Below are 21,164 nucleotides of genomic sequence, written 5' to 3' on the forward strand. Positions count from 1 at the left end.
AATGCAATATCTAACCTGGAAGGTCGCATTTCTCATTGCAATCACATCCCTCAGAAGAGTAAGTGAAATACAGGCATTTACCATACAAGAACCATTTATTCAAATACACAACAATAAAATAGTTCTAAGAACAAATCCAAAATTTCTGCCAAAAGTAATCTCACCATTCCATTTAAATCAAACAGTAGAATTGCCAGTGTTCTTCCCACAACCAAATTCTGTGGCTGAAAGGGCACTACATACATTAGACATCAAAAGAGCACTAATGTATTACATTGACAGAACAAAGCTAATCAGAAAAACAAAACAACTGTTCATAGCTTTTCAAAAACCACACATAGGAAATCCAATCTCTAAACAAGGCATTGCTAGATGGATAGTCAGATGCATTCAAACATGCTATCTTAAAGCCAAAAGAGAATTGCCTATTACACCAAAGGCACACTCAACCAGAAAGAAAGGTGCTACAATGGCCTTTCTAGGAAACATTCCTATGAGCGAAATATGTAAGGCTGCAACCTGGTCTACGCCTCACACGTTTACTAAACACTACTGTGTAGACGTACTAAATGCACAACAAGCTACAGTGGGCCAAGCTGTACTAAGAACATTATTCCAAACTACTTCAACTCCTACAGGCGAAACCACCACTTTTAGGGGAGGTAACTGCTTTATAATCTATGCCACACATGTGTATCTGCAGCGACATATGCCATCGAACTGAAAATGTCACTTACCCAGTGTACATCTGTTCGTGGCATTAGTCGCTGCAGATTCACATGTACCCTCCCACCTCCCCGGGAAGCCTGTAGCCGTTTAGAAGTAGATCATAAATCTTAAACATCTGAACATTTGTAAATAATTATTAGAAACTCTTAACGTACATACATATTCACTCCATTGCATGGGCACTATTTATACCAAACAACTCCATCCTCGCCCTCTGCGGGGAAAACAATCTAAGATGGAGTCGACGCCCATGCGCAATGGAGCCGAAGAGGGAGGAGTCCTTCGGTCCCGCGACCAAAAAGACTTCTTCGAAGAAAAACAACTTGTAATACTCCGAGCCCAACACCAGGCAGCGGACTGTGCCACACATGTGAATCTGCAGCGACTAATGCCTCGAACAGATGTACACTGGGTAAGTGACATTTTCATTTCAGGGTGCCAGCGGCAGGGGACAGTCTTCCTTTCATGGAGGATACCAGCAATACAGGTACTCTGCTTATTCCTATAACTGCCAACCTACCAGAACCAATATCCCCAGAGACCACCGCCTGCAGCATCTTATAGCAGGCTTCCTCACAGAGGAAAGTCTGGGAGGCAAGCCAAAGAACCCTCCCGTACGCAATGACAACCTTCAACTGCCGGCTGCTATTCCTTCCTCATTAAAACACCACCTTCATCGTTGGTGTCAATTAACAATCGACAAGTGGGTCCTAGACCCAATACGATTCGGTCATCTTTTAGAATTTCTATGTATGCCCCCGTGGACACCTCCCTCCCCAGTATTAGACATCTCCAACTTCTCCACCTAGAAACTGAGGTTATGTTGAGCAAAGGAGCAATAGAATTTGAACCCCATTCCCAAAGAGGAAATGGTTTCTATTCTTGCTAATCAGAAACAAATCTCATCTATGGAGACCCATACTGGATCTAAGGGAGCTGAACAAGTGTCTGAAAAAAGTCATTCCGCATGGTAACATTGAAAGACATCTTGCAGCTTCCCCACAGAGTGGATTACATGGCTTCCCTAGACCTGCAAGGCATCTACTTCCACATACCCATCCACCCAAAACACAGGAAGTTCCTAAGATTTATGGTAGCCGGCAGGCACTTTCAATTCAAGGTCCTCCCTTTTGGGCTCAAGTCAGCTCCTTGGATTTTTACCAAGTGTCTAGCCCCTGTTGCAGCATATCTAAGGCGCAAGGGACATCAAATGTTGCCATACCTGGATGACTAGTAAGTAAAGGCTTCCGACATCCAGTCAGTATGCAGGTCTCTCAAAGCAACCTTACTCCTTTTCAAACAATTGGGCCTCACACTAAACCAGGAAAAGTCCCAGCCATCCTCAAGCCTAGTCTTCCTAGGCACCATACTGGTACAGTCCAAATCGGGCTTATCCAACAGTGGTCAGATAGTGCAAGCTAGCAAGACTAATTCAACGAAAAAAGCCTTTCAGTTCGACGCTACAAGTCATTGGTGGGGATGATGTCCTCTTGCATAAATCTTATTCCCCACTGTCCTCTTCGAATGTGTCCACTCCAAGAGGAGCTTGACAAACAATGGAAGATTTTGATTTGTTTTTATTAAACAATGGAAGCAGACACAAGGCTCATTCAAGGACATAGTACATGTAACTCCACGTATGGCAGCCTCTCTCAATTGGTGGATAAAACCTGCGAACATTTCCAGAGGCCTATGCTTCTTAACCCAGGTTCCTCCACTAACTAACGATGGACGCATCAATGGTAGGATGGGGTGCATGTCTGCAGGATCTTCAAGTGAGTGGCAAATGGCCCCCCTCTCACCACTCTTCACATCAACCTCAAGCTCAGAGCAGTTTATCTGGCATTGCAGGCTTTCCTTCCAAGAATCCAAGGCTCTTCAGTGCGTGTCCGAACGGACAATACGACCACCATGCACTACATAAACAAGCAAGGAAGGACTCATCTACTATCCAAAGAAGCACAGACCATTTGGACTGGTGCATTTGTCCCTCAGTGCACATAAAACCAGAGCATCTACTGGGAGTGCACACCACTGCGGATTCGCTGAGCAGGCTAGGCACATCTCCCCATGAATGGGAATTGAACCAGGAAACGCTGGACAGAATATTCCTCAGGTGGGGAAACCCAAATCTGGACTTGTTTGTCAGAACACCAACTGGCGATTTTTTTTTTTTTTGTGCAAGTTGGCATCACCAACTAAGATCGTGGGGAAATGCCTTTTCGATAGCATGGTCGAGGTTTTATGCTTACGCTCTTCCTCAGATTCCTCTCCTCTCATGAGTAATCAGCAAAATAAAATCGGAATCCTGTCAAGTACTCGTAATTGCTCCAGCCTGCCGGCGTCAACCTTGGTACACAGAGCTACTGCTATCGTCGTGCCCACTCATCAGGATAACACAGATTCTAGAGTTGCTAACCATTAATCAAAGCCAGGTGTGACACCCGGATCCCAGGTCTCAACTTATTTGCATGGCTCCTGAATTCAATGAGTCTGGCCAATTAGACATTCTTAACAACTAAGGACGTCTTGGCTAAAGCGCGTGCAGATAGCACAAGTAAGACATACCAATTAAAGTGGAAACACTTCTGCTTGTGGTGTCTCCAAGAACATGCACCCTCTTTCTTCCACTCTGAACAAATCTTACCTTACCTCCTTCATCCAGCACGCTCAGGTCTTGCCCATGTGTCCAAGGTTCACTTGGCAGCCATTTCTAGATACAGGAGAGTATCTAACAAGCCATCCCTCTGGTCTCAGACTTCTAAAACTGTTTATGAAGGGTCTTTTTTGGTCTTTTCCTCCAGTTAAGGTCAACTTAATACAGTCTTGTACCAGCTCATGAAAGAACCATTTGAGCCCATCCATAAAGCGGAACTCAAATACCTCACATGGAAAGTAGCACTCCCCTTAGCTCTGATATCTGCTCGCAGAGTCAGCGAAATACACGCATTTACAATCCAAGAGCCTTTTTTTTTACAGTTCAGAGGATAGTTCTCCTATGTACAAACCGTAAATGTATCCCCAAATTGCCATCGACCTTTCATATTAATGAGACAATAGTACTGAAGTACTTCTTTCCACAACCGCAAACTGGAACAGAAAGATCTCTCCATTCTCCAGACTTGAAAAGATGGCTCAAATCCTACTTACACTGAACAGTCAATCAGGAAATCGAGCCAGCTCTTCATATCCTTCAGTGTACCCAGAAGAGGGCATCCAGTTACTAAGCAGACCATTTCCAAGTGGATTTCGGGCAGGATAGCCTTTTGCCATCAAAAGGCTGGTCGACCTTTGGGCATGAGTGCGTGCACATTCCACTAGAGCGGTTTCCACCTCTTGTGCATTGTTCTCGGGCGTATCCCTACCAGACATCTGCTGAGCGGCAACGTGGAGAACGGCACATGCTTTCGCGAGGCACTATTGCTTATATGATGAAGCGCTCCGGGATGCAGCCGTTGGACAGGCAGTCCTTGGCGTTGGTTCCAGTGAAGGTGAGTCATTTCTCAATTCCCACCATCGGCTCCTACTGTTTAGTACCACGTTTACTGTATACTAATGGGTTGTGTGTGTGTGTGTGTGTGTGTGTGTGTATGTAAATATATACTGACAAAGTTAGCTAAATGCTGATGCTATCTTATATGTGGTAGAATGTTGTTCTTATGAATGCAGAAAATGTTCTAGTTACTGCTTGCTATTCTGATTCAAGCATGTGAATCTATGAAAGTTCCAATACTGGAGTAAGAAATAAGTTACTTACCTGTAACTGTAGTTCTCCAGTATTGGAAGCTTTCATAGATCCAACCCCTGAGGAGCTCACCTTCTTTCTCAGTGTTTCTTAATATTACAGCACTTCTACTCGGAAAATCCGTCGGGAAGGCAGTTCCTCACAGTAGGCTTCTAGAGGGTGGTGCAGCCTGATTGAGCTTTTGAGTTTGGGTCTATTTTACAAAATGACTGATATGTTACTAAGCTAATGGCCTAATGCATGTAATGTAGGTACACATATAAGCATATCTTATGTATTTCACAGGGGACTCCCATCTCGACGATGGAAGTATTCAAGCATGTGAATCTATGAAAGCCTTCAATACTGGCGAACTACAGGTTCGATGGCATCTGTCGCTGTAGATACGCATGTTCTGCAATAGCTCGCCATCTGGTGTTGGGCCGGAGTGTTACAAGTTGTTTTTCTTCGAAGAAGTCTTTCGAGTCACGGGACCGAGTGACTCCTCCTTTTGTCTCCATTGCGCATGGGCGTCGACTCCATCTTCAATTGTTTTTTTTCCGCCATCGGGTTCGGACGTGTTCCTGTCGCTCCGAGTTTCGGAACGGAAAAAATAGTTAATTTCGGAAGATTTTCGTCGGTATTGTTGTGTTCGGGATCGGCGTACTTAGATTCCACACCGCATCGAAGATCGAAGAGCTCCGGTGCCCTTCGGGGTAGTTTTTCGATCCTCCGTCGGGGCCTGGTCGGCCCGACCGCGTGCTGAAGAACGCCGATGGAACGGACCCCGTTCCGTTTCTGCCCCAAATGCCACAATAAATACCCCTACACAGACCAACACTTGGTCTGCAACCTGTGCCTGTCACCTGAGCACAGCGAAGACACCTGCGAGGCCTGTCGTGCGTTCCGGTCCCGAAAAACACTCCGAGACCGTCGAGCCAGAAGACTTCAAATGGCGTCCGCACCGACAGCCCAACAGGAGTTCGAGGAACAGGAAGAAGAAGGTACCTTCTCGATCCAAGACTCAGACTTCGAAGGATTCGACGATACACAAACCGTGAGTAAGACGTCGAAAACCACACAAAGAAACATTTACAAGGCCCAGGGGACGCCACTGCCACCAGGCCATGGCTCGACCCATAAATTCGGTGACCGACCGTCGGCACCGAAAAAGGCCCAAACAGTGCCGAGATCGTCCGACTCCGGTCGAGACACCGGCACGCAGCCTTCTCGGGACCGAGAAAGTGCTGGAGACAAGCCTCGACACCGAGATGCCGGTGTGGACACGGCTCGACGCCGAGACAGCGGCACCGAAACAGATCGACGCCGAGAGGTTTCGGCCCCGAAAAGGAAAAAAGTCACCTCGGAGCCGAAAAAACACGCAGACAAAGTTTCGATGCCGAAACAAACTGCAAGCGACCCAGCTTCAGGCTCTTATACAGAAGAGCACTCGCTAACCTCCCAAATGCAAAAGCATAGGTTTGAGGAAGAGCTACAAGCAACTGATGTGGACCATACGCAAAAGCGTATCTTCATTCAGCAGGGGACAGGAAAAATAAGCACCCTTCCCCCCATTAGGAGAAAGAGAAGGTTGGAGTTCCAGACGGAACAAGCACCACAACCAAAAGTGGTGAAAAGAGTTACACCACCACCCTCTCCTCCGCCCGTGATTAACGTTTCACCAGCACAAACGCCATCACACTCCCCAGCTCACACCACCATGAGCCAGGGTGACCAAGATCAGGACGCATGGGACCTATACGACGCCCCAGTGTCAGATAACAGCCCGGAGGCATACCCTACAAAACCATCTCCACCAGAAGACAGCACCGCGTACTCTCAGGTGGTGGCTAGAGCAGCACAATTTCACAACGTAAGCCTCCACTCAGAACAGGTCGAGGATGATTTCTTGTTCAACACACTCTCCTCCACCCACAGCTCCTACCAAAGCCTGCCTATGCTCCCTGGTATGCTCCGGCACGCAAAAGACATATTTAAGGACCCGGTCAAAAGTAGGGCAATCACACCAAGGGTGGAAAAAAAGTATAAGCCGCCTCCTACGGACCCGGTTTTCATCACTACACAGCTGCCACCAGACTCTGTTGTTGTAGGAGCAGCTAGGAAAAGGGCCAACTCTCACACATCTGGAGATGCACCACCCCCAGATAAAGAAAGCCGCAAGTTCGATGCAGCTGGTAAGAGAGTCGCAGCACAAGCTGCAAACCAGTGGCGCATCGCGAACTCCCAGGCACTACTTGCGCGCTATGACAGAGCCCACTGGGACGAGATGCAACATCTCATTGAACATCTGCCCAAAGACTTCCAAAATAGGGCAAAACAAGTGGTTGAGGAGGGACAGACCATCTCCAACAACCAGATACGTTCCTCCATGGACGCTGCAGATACAGCTGCACGGACAATTAATACATCTGTAACTATCAGAAGGCATGCATGGCTCCGAACGTCTGGATTTAAACCAGAGATTCAACAAGCAGTTCTCAATATGCCTTTTAATGAAAAAGAACTGTTCGGTCCAGAAGTGGACACAGCGATTGAGAAACTCAAAAAAGATACGGACACTGCCAAAGCCATGGGCGCACTCTACTCCCCGCAGAGCAGAGGGAATTACAGCACATTCCGTAAAACGCCCTTTCGAGGGGGGTTTCGGGGTCAAAGCACACAAGCCAGCACCTCACAAGCAACACCGTCCACTTACCAGGGACAGTATAGAGGAGGTTTTCGGGGACAATATAGAGGAGGGCAATTCCCTAGAAATAGAGGGAGATTTCAAAGCCCCAAAACCCCTACTACTAAACAATGACTCACATGTCACTCACCCCTTCCACACAACACCAGTGGGGGGAAGAATAGGTCATTATTACAAAGCATGGGAGGAAATCACTACAGACACTTGGGTTCTAGCAATTATCCAACATGGTTATTGCATAGAATTTCTACAATTCCCTCCAAACATACCACCAAAAGCACAAAATTTAACAACACACCATTCCAATCTCCTGGAGATAGAAGTGCAGGCACTATTGCAAAAGAATGCAATCGAATTAGTGCCAAACACACAAATAAACACAGGAGTTTACTCACTGTACTTTCTGATACCAAAGAAGGACAAAACGCTGAGACCAATCCTAGACCTCAGAGTAGTGAACACTTTCATCAAATCAGACCACTTCCACATGGTCACACTACAAGAAGTATTGCCATTGCTAAAACTGCACGACTACATGGCAACTTTAGACCTCAAGGATGCTTATTTCCATATACCAATACACCCATCGCACAGGAAATACCTAAGGTTTGTATTCAAAGGAATACATTACCAATTCAAGGTACTGCCTTTCGGATTAACAACCGCACCAAGAGTCTTTACCAAATGTCTAGCAGTAGTCGCAGCACACATAAGAAGGCAGCAAATACATGTGTTCCCATATCTAGACGACTGGCTAATCAAGGCCCATTCGTTAATAGAGTGCTCAAATCACACAAATCATATCATACAAACCCTCTTCAAACTAGGGTTCACCGTCAATTTCACAAAATCCAAAATTCTGCCACGCAAGGTACAACAATACCTGGGAGCCATAATAGACACATCAAAAGGAGTAGCCACTCCAAGTCCACAAAGAATTCAAAATTTCAACACCATCATACAACGCATGTATCCAACACAAAAGATACAGGCAAAGATGGTAATACAACTCCTAGGCATGATGTCATCATGCATAGCCATTGTCCCAAACGCAAGACTGCACATGAGGCCCTTACAACAATGCCTAGCATCACAGTGGTCTCAAGCACAGGGTCACCTTCTAGATCTGGTGTTAATAGACCGCCAAACTTACCTCTCGCTTCTGTGGTGGAACAACATAAATTTAAACAAGGGGCGGCCTTTCCAAGACCCAGTGCCACAATACGTAATAACAACAGATGCTTCCATGACAGGGTGGGGAGCACACCTCAATCAACACAGCATACAAGGACAATGGAACGTACATCAAACAAAACTGCATATCAATCACCTAGAACTTCTAGCAGTTTTTCAAGCACTAAAAGCTTTCCAACCAATAATAGTTCACAAATACATTCTCGTCAAAACAGACAACATGACAACAATGTATTATCTAAACAAGCAGGGAGGGACGCACTCCACGCAGTTAAGCCTGCTAGCACAAAAAATTTGGCATTGGGCAATTCACAACCAAATTCGCCTAATTGCACAGTTTATACCAGGGATACAAAATCAACTCGCAGACAATCTCTCTCGAGATCACCAACAGGTCCACGAATGGGAAATTCACCCCCAAATACTGAACACTTATTTCAAACTCTGGGGAACACCTCAGATAGACTTGTTTGCGACAAGGGAGAACGCAAAATGCCAAAACTTCGCATCCAGATACCCACACAAACAATCCCAAGGCAATGCCCTATGGATGAACTGGTCAGGGATATTTGCTTACGCTTTTCCTCCTCTCCCTCTCCTTCCTTACCTGGTAAACAAACTCAGTCAAAGCAAACTCAAACTCATATTGATAGCACCAACTTGGGCAAGGCAACCCTGGTACACAACGCTGCTAGACCTATCAGTGGTACCCTGCATCAAATTGCCCAACAGGCCAGATCTGTTGACACAGCACAACCAAAAGATCAGACACCCAGATCCAGCATCGCTGAATCTAGCAATCTGGCTCCTGAAATCCTAGAATTCGGGCACTTACAACTTACCCAAGAATGTATGGAAGTCATAAAACAAGCAAGAAGGCCATCCACCAGGCACTGCTATGCAAGTAAATGGAAGAGGTTTGTTTGCTACTGCCATATTAATCAAATACAACCATTACACACAACTCCAGAACATGTAGTGGGTTACTTGCTTCACTTACAAAAATCTAACCTAGCTTTCTCTTCCATTAAGATTCACCTTGCAGCAATATCTGCATACCTGCAGACTACCTATTCAACTTCCCTATATAAAATACCAGTCATTAAAGCATTCATGGAGGGCCTTAGGAGAATTATACCACCAAGAACACTACCTGTTCCTTCATGGAACCTAAATGTTGTCCTAACTAGACTTATGGGTCCACCTTTTGAACCCATGCACTCCTGCGACATACAGTTCCTAACCTGGAAGGTGGCATTTCTCATCGCCATTACTTCCCTGAGAAGAGTAAGCGAGATTCAGGCGTTTACTATACAGGAACCTTTTATACAACTACACAAAAATAAAGTCGTCCTAAGGACCAATCCTAAATTTTTGCCAAAGGTTATTTCACCGTTCCATCTAAATCAAACAGTGGAACTTCCAGTGTTCTTTCCACAGCCAGATACCGTAGCTGAAAGGGCACTACATACATTAGATGTCAAAAGAGCATTAATGTATTACATTGACAGAACAAAGAACATCAGAAAGACTAAACAACTCTTTATTGCATTTCAAAAACCTCATGCAGGAAACCCAATTTCAAAACAAGGTATAGCCAGATGGATAGTTAAATGCATCCAAATCTGCTACCTTAAAGCTAAACGACAGCTGCCCATTACACCAAGGGCACACTCAACCAGAAAGAAAGGTGCTACCATGGCCTTTCTAGGAAACATCCCAATGCAAGAAATATGTAAGGCAGCCACATGGTCTACGCCTCACACATTCACCAAGCACTACTGTGTAGACGTGTTATCCGCACAACAAGCCACAGTAGGTCAAGCTGTATTAAGGACATTATTTCAGACTACTTCCACTCCTACAGGCTGATCCACCGCTTTTGGGGAAATAACTGCTTACTAGTCTATGCAGAACATGCGTATCTACAGCGACAGATGCCATCGAACTGAAAATGTCACTTACCCAGTGTACATCTGTTCGTGGCATCAGTCGCAGTAGATTCGCATGTGCCCACCCGCCTCCCCGGGAGCCTGTAGCAGTTTGGAAGTTACCTTCAATTATTTATATATGTATCATCTCAACCTTAAATAGGTGCATACTTAGTCACTCCATTGCATGGGCACTATTACTACAATTCAACTCCTACCTCACCCTCTGCGGGGAAAAACAATCGAAGATGGAGTCGACGCCCATGCGCAATGGAGACAAAAGGAGGAGTCACTCGGTCCCGTGACTCGAAAGACTTCTTCGAAGAAAAACAACTTGTAACACTCCGGCCCAACACCAGATGGCGAGCTATTGCAGAACATGCGAATCTACTGCGACTGATGCCACGAACAGATGTACACTGGGTAAGTGACATTTTCATTACAGGTAAGTAACTCATTTCCTCCTACGCCATCACCACAGTTGGCAGTACTGGTGGATTCACCCCCAGAGGACATAGGGGAATACCATAATTTAATGGAAAGAGCGGCTAAACGTTTCGAACTGCCTTTCTTTCTCTCGAAACTGATTGTTTCCTGTATGACTTTAAGCAACCATCAAAAGTCAGTTAGAGCCATACCTATAGTTGACTTTATATGGCAGGAAGGATTGAAAGCAGTGAAAAACCCAGCTACAATACCTTCCCAGATCCAGCATTTGGAGAAAAAATATAAAGTCCTGGAAGATTCTCCAGCTTGTTTTATTGCGCAACCGAAGCCAGATTCTGTGGTATCTCAGGTGGCGCAACGCCGCTTGAAAACCCCTTCTACACCAATAACATCCCCGCCAGATAGAGAAGGACGCCGTCTGGACAACATAGTAAAAAGGTTCTCCTCAGTAGCAGCAATAACAGTCAAAGCTGCCAACTCGTTAGCCATTCTAGGCAGGTATGATCACCAAATGGGAAGACATGTCCTCTTACAGTGACCTCTTGCCCGAGGATGCTAAACCAGAGGCAAAGAAAGTGTTGCAGGAGGGAGAGTGGATTGCAGCGGAAGTGATTGATATATTTCTAACGTGATTTAGACAATTGGTGGGGGCAGCAGTGTTGCGAAGACATGGCTGTCTGAAATCTACCTTTAGGCCATAGGTTCAAAGTAGGATACTTGACATGGCATATGATTGGTTAAGCCTCGTTGGCAAGCATGTGGCTGAGATGTTACAATCCATGAAGGCAGATAGAGACATTGGCAAATCCCTAGGTATATTGCATTATAAAAGGAAGCCATTTCGAGGGGCTAGAAGCAGGGGAAGTTGCTCCTTTTGTGGTGGTTTCCAAGCATATAGACAACAATACCAAACTTCGCAAACAGGTTTTCGACAACAGTACGGACAATACCAGCAGCAATAGATTACTACCTACAGCTGCCTATAGACACCCCACAAGGGGAAGAACCGCTGCCAGTGGCAGAGACCTGGGTAGAAAACAATGACCATGCATTCATGCCAACTATCAGCCCCACCTGTGTTTCAAAGATTGGAGGCTGCATCACTTACCACATCCTTCAGTCGTCAGGGATAACATCAGGCAAGTGGGTATTAGATATAGTGTTCAGGGGGCATCCTCTAGAATTCATTCAGAAGCCTCCAAATCCCCCTAAATCAGGACCAGCTCCTCAAAGAAGTTTATTCAATGTTAAGCAAAGGGGCAATAGAAGTTGTTCCAGTTCCCCACAGGAAGTGGGGATTCTACTACTGCTTTTCCTAGTAAAAAAAAGCCTTCGGGGGATTGGCGTCCCATACTCGCTTTGAGGTTCTTAAAAAAGTTCCTGAAAAAACAAACATTTCGTATGGTAACGCTTCAGGTCATTCTATGCCTCTTGAACACAGGAGATCTCATGTCATTACTAGACCTCTGGGATGCGTATTTCCATACCCCAATAAATCAAAACCTTCGGAAATTTCTCAGGTTCAAGGTAGCTGGTATGCATCTACAGTTTCGTGTCCTCCCATTCGGATTAAAACCAGTCCCCAGAATTGTTACCATAGTACTAGCCCCGGTAGCCGCTCACCTACACCAGCTGTGCATACACATCTTTCCATATCTGGATGACTGGCTCATAAAGGCATCCACAAAAATCACACATCCACCTGCCTCCAGTTGTTCAAAACTCTAGGTCTTACCATCCATTATCGCAGGAAACCCTTCCATCCCACACAAGCTGAATTTCCTAAGAGCGATACTGGATACTAAGCAAGAGACAGCGAAAGATTTCCAAAATGGCTCAAAACCTATCAACAAAAATTTGTTTCAGTTTGGAATTAAAAATCATTCATGGGAATGATTTCTTCGTCTATTCCACTGACCCCCCAAATTGCCAACTGCACATGCGACCTCTACAGGAGCAACTAGACACTCAGTGGCTCCAAGTGAATGGCTCCTTCGACGATCTAATTCTCATCACACTGAAATTAAAACTGCCATGTCTTGGTGGGGAAAACAGACCAGCTTGTCCAAGGGCCTTTTGTTTTCTTCAACAAGTGCTGCACTATATAATAACAATGCATCACTGGAAGGTTGGGGTGCCCCCCTTCAAGATCTGCGAATAAATGGCAACTGGACACAAAAGGACAAACAGCTTCACATAAATCCACTGGAACTGAAAGCAATAGATCTGGCGCTGAAGGCTTTCTTATCAAGAATACGAAACTCAATTTTTTTAATCAGAATGGAGAAAACCACAAGTATGTTTTACCTGAACAAACAGGGTAGCACAATGTCCTTGCAGCTTTCATGTCAAGTCCAGAGCATATGGAAATGGGCCATAAAAAGCAAATTTCTCTGAAAGCAGAACACCTGTCAGGGCAAACCAACCTCCTAGCAGATGCTTTGAGCAGGACATTCATCCCGTGTCACCCGAGTGGGAACTCGACCAACAAGTTTTGCTAACTTTTCCAAAAGTGGGGCAAGCCGAATCTGGGTCTTTTTGTCACATATTACAGCAAGAAGTGCCCATATTACTTGCATTCCCAAAAAGGGTCTTGGGGAAATGCCTTTTTGATGAGATGGTCGGGAATCTATGCCTATGCTTTCCCCCCGGTTCTGCTCATCCCCAAAGTGATCAACAAAATGAAAGCAGAGGGATGACGTCTCCTCCTAGTAGGTCCCAGGTGGCCCAGGCAGATCTGGTTCACAGAACTCCTTCTGTTTTCTGAACTACCACATGTTCTACTCAGACACCAGCCCTACCGACCATGCACCAGGGCAAAGTCAGGCATCCAGATCCTTCAGCTCTACGCTTATTGGCCTGGCTCCTGAAATCCATGAATACTCCACATTCTACATTTCATCGGAATGTAGAGAAATATTGGCCAAAGCGAGAGCGAACACCACCAATAAGACATACAAATTAAAATGGAAGTTTGTGGTGTGCTACATAGGAGTCCAATCTGTCGTCACCCCCAGAATAAATACTTCCTTATTTGTTACATTTTGCAAAATCTGGGCTTTCTTACTCAATACAGCTACATGTGGCGGCAATTTCAAGATTCTGCCGCTCTCAGCCCACCTCCTCACTATATTCTGCCAGGATTGTAAAACAATTCCTCAAGGGCGTTTTTAGAGTATTTCCACTGGTGCATAAACCTCGCCGTTATGGTCTCTAAACAGTGTTGGGACAACTCATGAGGCCTCCTTTCGAACCAGTCCACAAGTCAGAGTTAAAATTCATCTCTTGCAAGACACCGCTTTTACTGGCTCTCACAGCAGGAAAAAGTGAGTGACATACAAGCCTTCACCATCAAAGAACCTTTTCTTCACCTCACTCCAAATGGTATTATACTTCAAACAAATCCTAAGTATATACCGAAAGTACATCAGACTTCCACCTAAATGAGCCAGTGATCTTAAACTTTTTTCCTAACCCACAGACTGTTGCGGAGAAAGCGCTGCATTTGCTAGATATAAGGAGATGTTTAAAGTTTTATCTTCAAAGAACACAGAGCATTCGGAAATCGGACCAGCTATTCATAGCATATGGAGATACAAGAAAGGGCTCTGCGATATCTAAGCAGACCATTACCAGGTGGATTGGATTAGCTATACAATTTTGTCATGCCCAAGCAGGAAAATCGGTTCACAGTAAGGTTAAAGCCCACTATACCAGAGCAGTAGCCACATCAGCGGCGCTCTTCGCGGGAGTAACACTGCAACACATTTGCAGGGCAGCAACATGGTCCAGCCAGCACACATTTACAAATGCAAAAAGAACAGTTGATGGATGCAATGTAGACCAAATCATTAATTCACCCCCAGTCACAGATTGGGGTTTAATCCATCAGTTTTTTTGCTCGCCATTCCAGTTTGGACCAAGCCATATGCAAATCAGTCTTGACCCTGTTCCCCATGGGAACAGTCCAGCCCGTACTGCCAGGCCAGGTCCTCCCTAGCCCAGAAATAAGCATCCTGGGACCGGTTTCGGGGTATCACCCCTCTTCAGCCAGGCTAGTTTGAATCTGGTGGCATAGTGAGCACTGGACCCACATCTGGGCATACCCTTCCCACTTGGGGCGACAAATGCAAAAAGAACAGTTGATAGACGGAATGTAGACCAAATCATTCACCCCCAGTCACAGATCTGGGTTTAATCCATCAGTTTTTTTGCTCACCATGCCATTCCAGTTTGGACCAAGCCATAAGCAAATCAGTCTTGACCCTGTTCCCCATGGGAACAGTCCAGCCCGAACTGCCAGGCCATACGCCCAGACGTGGGTCCCGTGCTCACTGTGCCACTGGATTCAAGCTAGCCTAGCTGATGAAGGGTGATACCAGAAACCGATCCTAGGATGCTTGTTTCCGGTCCAGGGAGGACCTGGCTTGGCAGTTTTGGCTGGACTGTTCCCATGAGGAACAGGTTCAAGACTGATTTGTATATGGCTGGGTCCAAACTGGGGTGGCGTGGTGAGCAAAAAAACGATGGATTAAACCCATGTCTTTGTGACTGGGGGTGAATGTTTGATTTGCTCTGCATTCCGTCCATCTGTTCATTTTAGAATACATTTACAAAGCACTACTGCCTAGATAAGACGAACAAAGCAGATACGGCTGTTGGGCAAGCCGTGCTAAGACATCTATTCCATTAAGGTGAGCCTCTGGTTATCCCACTTTCCACTTGAAAGATATGTGATCTATATTTGTTCAATGTTATTGTTCTTAATGTTGCTATTACTATTATTTATATTATAATTATTAACCTTGTTTTGTTATCATTCTCAATAAATATGTATGTATAATATGCTCTGCAGTGGGACGTAAAGTCATAGTGGGCACAATAGGGTCTGCACTTTTGCACTTAGGAGTTCCCAAAAAGGCTCTCTAAGACTTGTTCTGCTTAGGTAGAGCTCAGGACTCCTGTATGCCTTTCTTTGGCCACCTTTCCTGTCCCTAGTTCTGAAGATGAATAACTGGGCCCAAGTCATTTTTGTGACATTGAACTGCGCAGGAGAAGACAGTACCCTGATCTCCTGGGACTCAAACATCTGCCCTTCGATCATGCTGCCACCTCACAAAGAACGTCTGCCGCAGAAGCAGGACAGTGTGCTGAACCCAGGCCTGTAGAACTTGCATCTCCATGCTTGGAGTTTGAGTGCTGGCAGTAGACCTCTCTTGACCTTCCTCCTAAAGTTGTCATCTTGACAGAGGTGCCCTGTACAAAATCAGTGTACATAAGTCGTTGGGACAAATTTGTGGTTTGGTGTGACACTTGATGGTCTGATCAACTACAAGCCAAGTTGTCTGAAGTTTTGTTGTTTTTGTTTCTAGCCCAACAAGTATTTACTTTGGGCACAAATAAAAGATTTGATGACTGTTTCTTTATGTGGTTGCCAGATCAGCCTTCTTAAAATCAGTGTGCAACATTTACTTCCACCAAAACCCTTTGTGATGCCTCAATGAGACATTTACTAATCACTTCTGCTGTGCACCCATTTTGAGCTGATGCATAGTTGTCCATTTAGACTTGACATTGAACACAGTCTTCCTTATCGCCATAACAGCAGATAGATTGAGAGCGAGCTACACACTTTTTATGTTAACCCTTTTTACACAACATTCTTCACTGATAATTTGGTGTTGAGAGGCCATGGCTCTTTTGTGGCAAGTGGTCACTTCATTTCATGTTGGCTATGTTGTCACTCTCCCTTTCACTCTCCTGGCAGTCTTTGATCCACCTAAACCCTCTGAGGAGAAACGACTTCATAATTTGAACATTAAAAGGACACCAAGCTTTTTATATAAATCAGTGATTCCCAATCGGTGGTCTGGAGACCCCAGGGGTCTGCAAAGCCTCAGGGGGTCTGCAACTGCTCAGAAATTGTAATTAAAATAACAGATTAAGTCCCCAGCTTCCAGTAATTCAGTGGGGGTCCTCGGATTCCAATTACTATTCAGTGTGGGTCCCTGGGTTCCAGTAATGATAAAGTGGGGGTCCTCAGAAGTCAAAAGGTTGGGGAACCACTGACATAGATCGTTCTGAAGAGTATCTGGTGGATAACCTTCTTTGTTTGGTTCTCTGAGGCAAAGAGGGACAAGGCAGTGCAAATATGAACCATCTCCTGATGAATTGTTCTCTGCATTACGTTCTCCTGCGCACTGGCTAAGAAAACAGCCCCCCAGAAAGCTTACAGGTCATTCAATTACATGCTCTTTCAAGCAGAGGGAAAGTTGCTACCACTGCATTAGCATGCGAAGCGCCTGTCCAGGACATTTATCAGGTGGATTAAGTGTGCTTTGGTTCATACGGTCTCAAAGCACTATTGTCTTGATAGGTCTCTTGATAGAAGCATTTTGCTCACTCTGTCCTGCAGGACCTTTGCTTTGAGCTAGTTCAGATCCACGTGTTTGGGAGGTACTGATATCCATTCGCAAGGTGAGGAATCTGTGATCATAATTATCCCTTAGAAGAACAATTTACTTACCTTCAGTAATCTTTCTGGTGGATACTGTATCTAACTGCAGATTCCTCACCGAACCGTCCAACTCCCCATTCTGTAGCTTGGACTCCTCTCCTTTCCAAGACAAAGGTAAAAGAACCAGGCTTTAAAACTATGCAAATTTACATGTGTAAAGTGCTACAGGTTTGCGGATATCATGGTGGCCCATGTTACTCTTTCAGCAAGCAAATGCATATGTTTGTATGTTTTAAAACCAACATTTTACAGCTGGGACTATTAAACGGTACACACACTGCTCACTTACCTAAGGTCAAGTTTACTATTTAAAATTCTAAAAAAAGCTTATCTGGTATCCCAGCATCAAGGCTTGACCACCAATTCTATATGGCTGCTTCTCGGCTCACATTTTTGGTCACCCTATGTGTTGACTTTTACTCAGTCAATCCAGATTGTGTGCAGTTATTGCTAGCTGATTTACAGAAAACTTGCAGTGACGGATTTTGATAATTCCCACTGCCCGTACTTCAGAAAATCATCAAGCCATGTCTGTAAAAATCAAAAACTTAAAATCACACGTGAAAAAGATGGGCTTGCCTGAGTGAAACACTGCTTAAATGTTTCAGCTTTAGGTAGACTGTAAGAGCTAGTCTCTCCCTCAAGAGCAGGGTTCAAGACCCTAATAGGCTGTGTTGTTGAAGTATTAACAGATGGGGGGAGTTCCCTGATTTGAGGCGAATCACCTAGACATTGAGTATTTGGCTCTAGAATATAACTTCCTCTTTAATTTAGCCACCATTCAACTGAACCATCGGATTTTGGTGACATTATGAGTAGGTACAATGTTTGCTAGAATTCTTAGACTAATATTTCACTACTGATAACGCATCTATGTTCTTGTTTTAGGGGATTTGACATAGGAAATCATTTCTGTGAATGGATCTATGACTACACCTATGAGAAATATCCATTTTTCAAAGCAAATTTTGCACGGTACCCCAACAAAAAGCAACAGGTATGTAGCCAGCTATACTTAATAATGATTCATACTGCTCTTCCTGTATTAAGTGTTTGTGGTTGTGGAGGTTGTGAACTTAGCCTGCTTTAGGTATGACAATGGTACAATCTGCAGAACCTTGAAATGTTAATCCTTACTTAACAAGTAAGGGGGAATAGGCAATGGAGTATAGCTTTGTCTGAAAGGCACTGCTTAGAAGAAACTGAGCTGGACAAACATTAATTATTTCATTATTGGGGGTATGGTGCATCTTTTTTTTAAAAAAGGTTACTGACCTACAATTATATCCTACTGCTAGAAAATCGTGTTTATTTCCCTGAAACATGGAGTTAGTAATATGCTGAAAACAATTCTCTTATCAAATTTTCATGTTACTGGGAAATATTTCACCATGACTTTACTAACCCACCTGCTCTCCCAAGTTTAATGTTTTTCTTTTGTTGCATGATCATGTCTGGTGGAATGATGACATGAGTAGGCTGTTGTGTTGGAGAGGTCTGGAAGGAGGAGCTGGACCAGTAGGTAGCCTGAAGTGGAGTAGCAAGAGTCAGATAAGCCACTGTAGAGGAGGCTGTTTTACCTATGAATTACTGTTGATGTGTGCCTTGAGCTTTTTTCTGAAGGGGAGTATTGACAGTTAATGGCAGATTTCCACTGTAGTGTTATTCCACACTGTTCAGGCATTACTGGAGAATACCTGGTGTTGTGCTCTCTAGGGTGTTTTTAGTCTGCTGATGCTGTTAGCTTGGTTGATCCGGTTTGATTATTTTAGTTTTGGTTATCAAATGTAGTTTTGGGCCTTGTAGGCAATACAGCTAGTTTTGGAGAATATTCGTTTTGACAGCATGAGCCAGTTGAGCTCTATGGGTTTGTTCTCTGTGTTCTTACTTTCAGAGATGCCCGATGAGTGCTGCAGTGTGAAGTGAGTTTCTGGATGGCTGTGAGCAAGGTGTTGCTTCTGAAGTGTAACTAGTGGATATAAATGTGTTCTGAAATCTTCTGATGCTTCACCCTGACAGTTGGTGCTATCTGGTCTTGGTTTATTACTTGTTTTGAAACCTAGTTCAGTGCCTGTGGACACTAATGACCTGTATCATGCATTTTCTATCACATGATTTCCAAGTTTGGTATGATATGTTGATTTACGTAGTGCACTAGTCACCTGAGAGGGTATCCAGGTGCTTGGTCAAGTGTCTAGGTGCATGAACCCCAAGGTGCTTATACAAAGAGCAAGGCCTTCAGCTTCTTGCCGAACTCAAGAAGTGAGGATGAGGTTTTGATGTGATGAGAGGTCGTTCCTTGTCTTTAGGGCGATATAGGAGAATGAGCGACCTCCAGTTTTGGTTTTGTGGATGTGGAGTCTGTGAGTGAGACAGGGTGTAGGTATCTGGTGGATTGGTGAATGTGTATGCGGCTGTTCAGATATTCTCATCCTGTGTTGTGTAGCAATTGTATGTGTACACAAGAATTTTTAATTGGCTGTGCTTGTGAATAGGGAGCCAGTGAAGCTTCTTGTGATGTGAGTGTGGTGTGGGAGGTCAAGAATGAGACTTGCGGGTGTGTTCTAGATGCTGTCGACTGTGTGGGAGCTGTTTGAAGATTGTTGCTTAGATTCTTGCCCTTGTCCATCCTGCTGAGGAGTGCTTGTGCGATGGTCCATCTGGTGTTCTAAGGCAACCATTTGAAGATCTTCCGCAGGGTGCATAGGATGTTAAAGCGAAAGTGCAAACTGCGTTGACTTGAGCTGTCAAGTTGAACTTGTCTAGGATGACCCCTAGATTTCTTACATGGTCCATGATCAACTGTTCTTGTTGGGTTCCATGGGTGCAAAGGAGTCTGCACATCTCTTTATCCATTTATTGAAGTTGTTGATGTCCTTTTCGAGGTGGTCTGTGGGGTGAGGTTGAGCCGTGCTGTCGGCGCTGAGCCAGTCTGCTTCTGTGTTTTTGCCCCAGCTGTGGCTAGAAATTCTGGACCACGGCGAGATGTTGACTTGGTGTGTTGATTTGAAAGAGGATGGTGGAGTGGCCGGTCCATGCGAGTTGTTGTGGAGTTGTATTTGATGCGGTTGCTTGTGGTGAAGATTAGGTCCAGTGTGTCCTGCAGTGTGCATTGGTTCTGGGACTAGCTGGGTGAGTCCAGTGTTGTTCAAGCTTTCAAAGAGTGCTGTGGAGCAGGGAATGTTTCGGTCTTCCATGTGAAAGTTGAGAGAATGTAGACTCTAGAGTCGGTAAGCAGAGCAATTGAAGTTGGTGTTGGTGATGAGGTTGGAAAAGGGGGCTTGCGGTCAGTAGGCAAGGATTCAGTTCAGTGAAGTTTTGAGACATTTGCAGTTTGTAGTGCAGGTGTTCCATGAACAAGGTGGCATTCTCTGTGGATGTTGTGGGTTTGATGAATTCTTTGTACATGATGGCGAATATTCCTCCTAGCTTGTGAAGGTGGTCCTGTTGAGCAATCTTGTAGTTCGCAGGACCTGCTGTGGCGATATCTGGAGCTGCAAAGGGGTTGAGTCAGGTCTGTGTGATAAAAAGGAAGTCTTATGCGTTGCTACTTAGCATGTCCCATTTATCTGTTGTGTGTTTGCCTAGTGATTGTGTCTTGCGAAGCATGCATGCAAGTGGGTTTTGACTTGCAGGCTTGATGTGGCGTGTGTTGTAGAGTTGGGGTGTAGGCGTTGGTGCATTGGGAGGGGGTGTTGATGGTGTTAGTTTTTGGGTGGGTGGTTGCTGAAGAACCAATAGTGGGTGCAGGTGAGAGGTTCTACTATGGTGTGAGATGCGGCACAACAGCAGTTGGGGGAATGGCGTCTGGGGCCTAGCATCCTAAGCAGTGCCCTGGTAGTGATCGGACCAGGGTTCCTGGCGCTGGGCACAGTCTCACGTTTGTGTTCTGGCTGTGCATCTGTGGCATATCCG

At 45.0% G+C, this 21,164-nt stretch overlaps 1 protein-coding gene across 1 annotated transcript in view; it reads left to right on the plus strand.

Annotated features, from left to right (window-relative positions):
- The window catches only part of CHKA (choline kinase alpha), a 288,141-nt gene that overhangs the window by 115,504 nt on the left and 151,473 nt on the right, over positions 1-21,164 (plus strand). Inside the window, exon 9 of the mRNA XM_069223051.1 lies at positions 18,138-18,246. Within this exon, the coding sequence (XP_069079152.1) occupies positions 18,138-18,246 (109 nt within the window). The remainder of the gene's footprint in view (positions 1-18,137; positions 18,247-21,164) is intronic.

Source organism: Pleurodeles waltl, chromosome 3_1, assembly GCF_031143425.1.
Source record: "Pleurodeles waltl isolate 20211129_DDA chromosome 3_1, aPleWal1.hap1.20221129, whole genome shotgun sequence".
Taxonomy (NCBI): Eukaryota; Metazoa; Chordata; class Amphibia; order Caudata; family Salamandridae; genus Pleurodeles; species Pleurodeles waltl.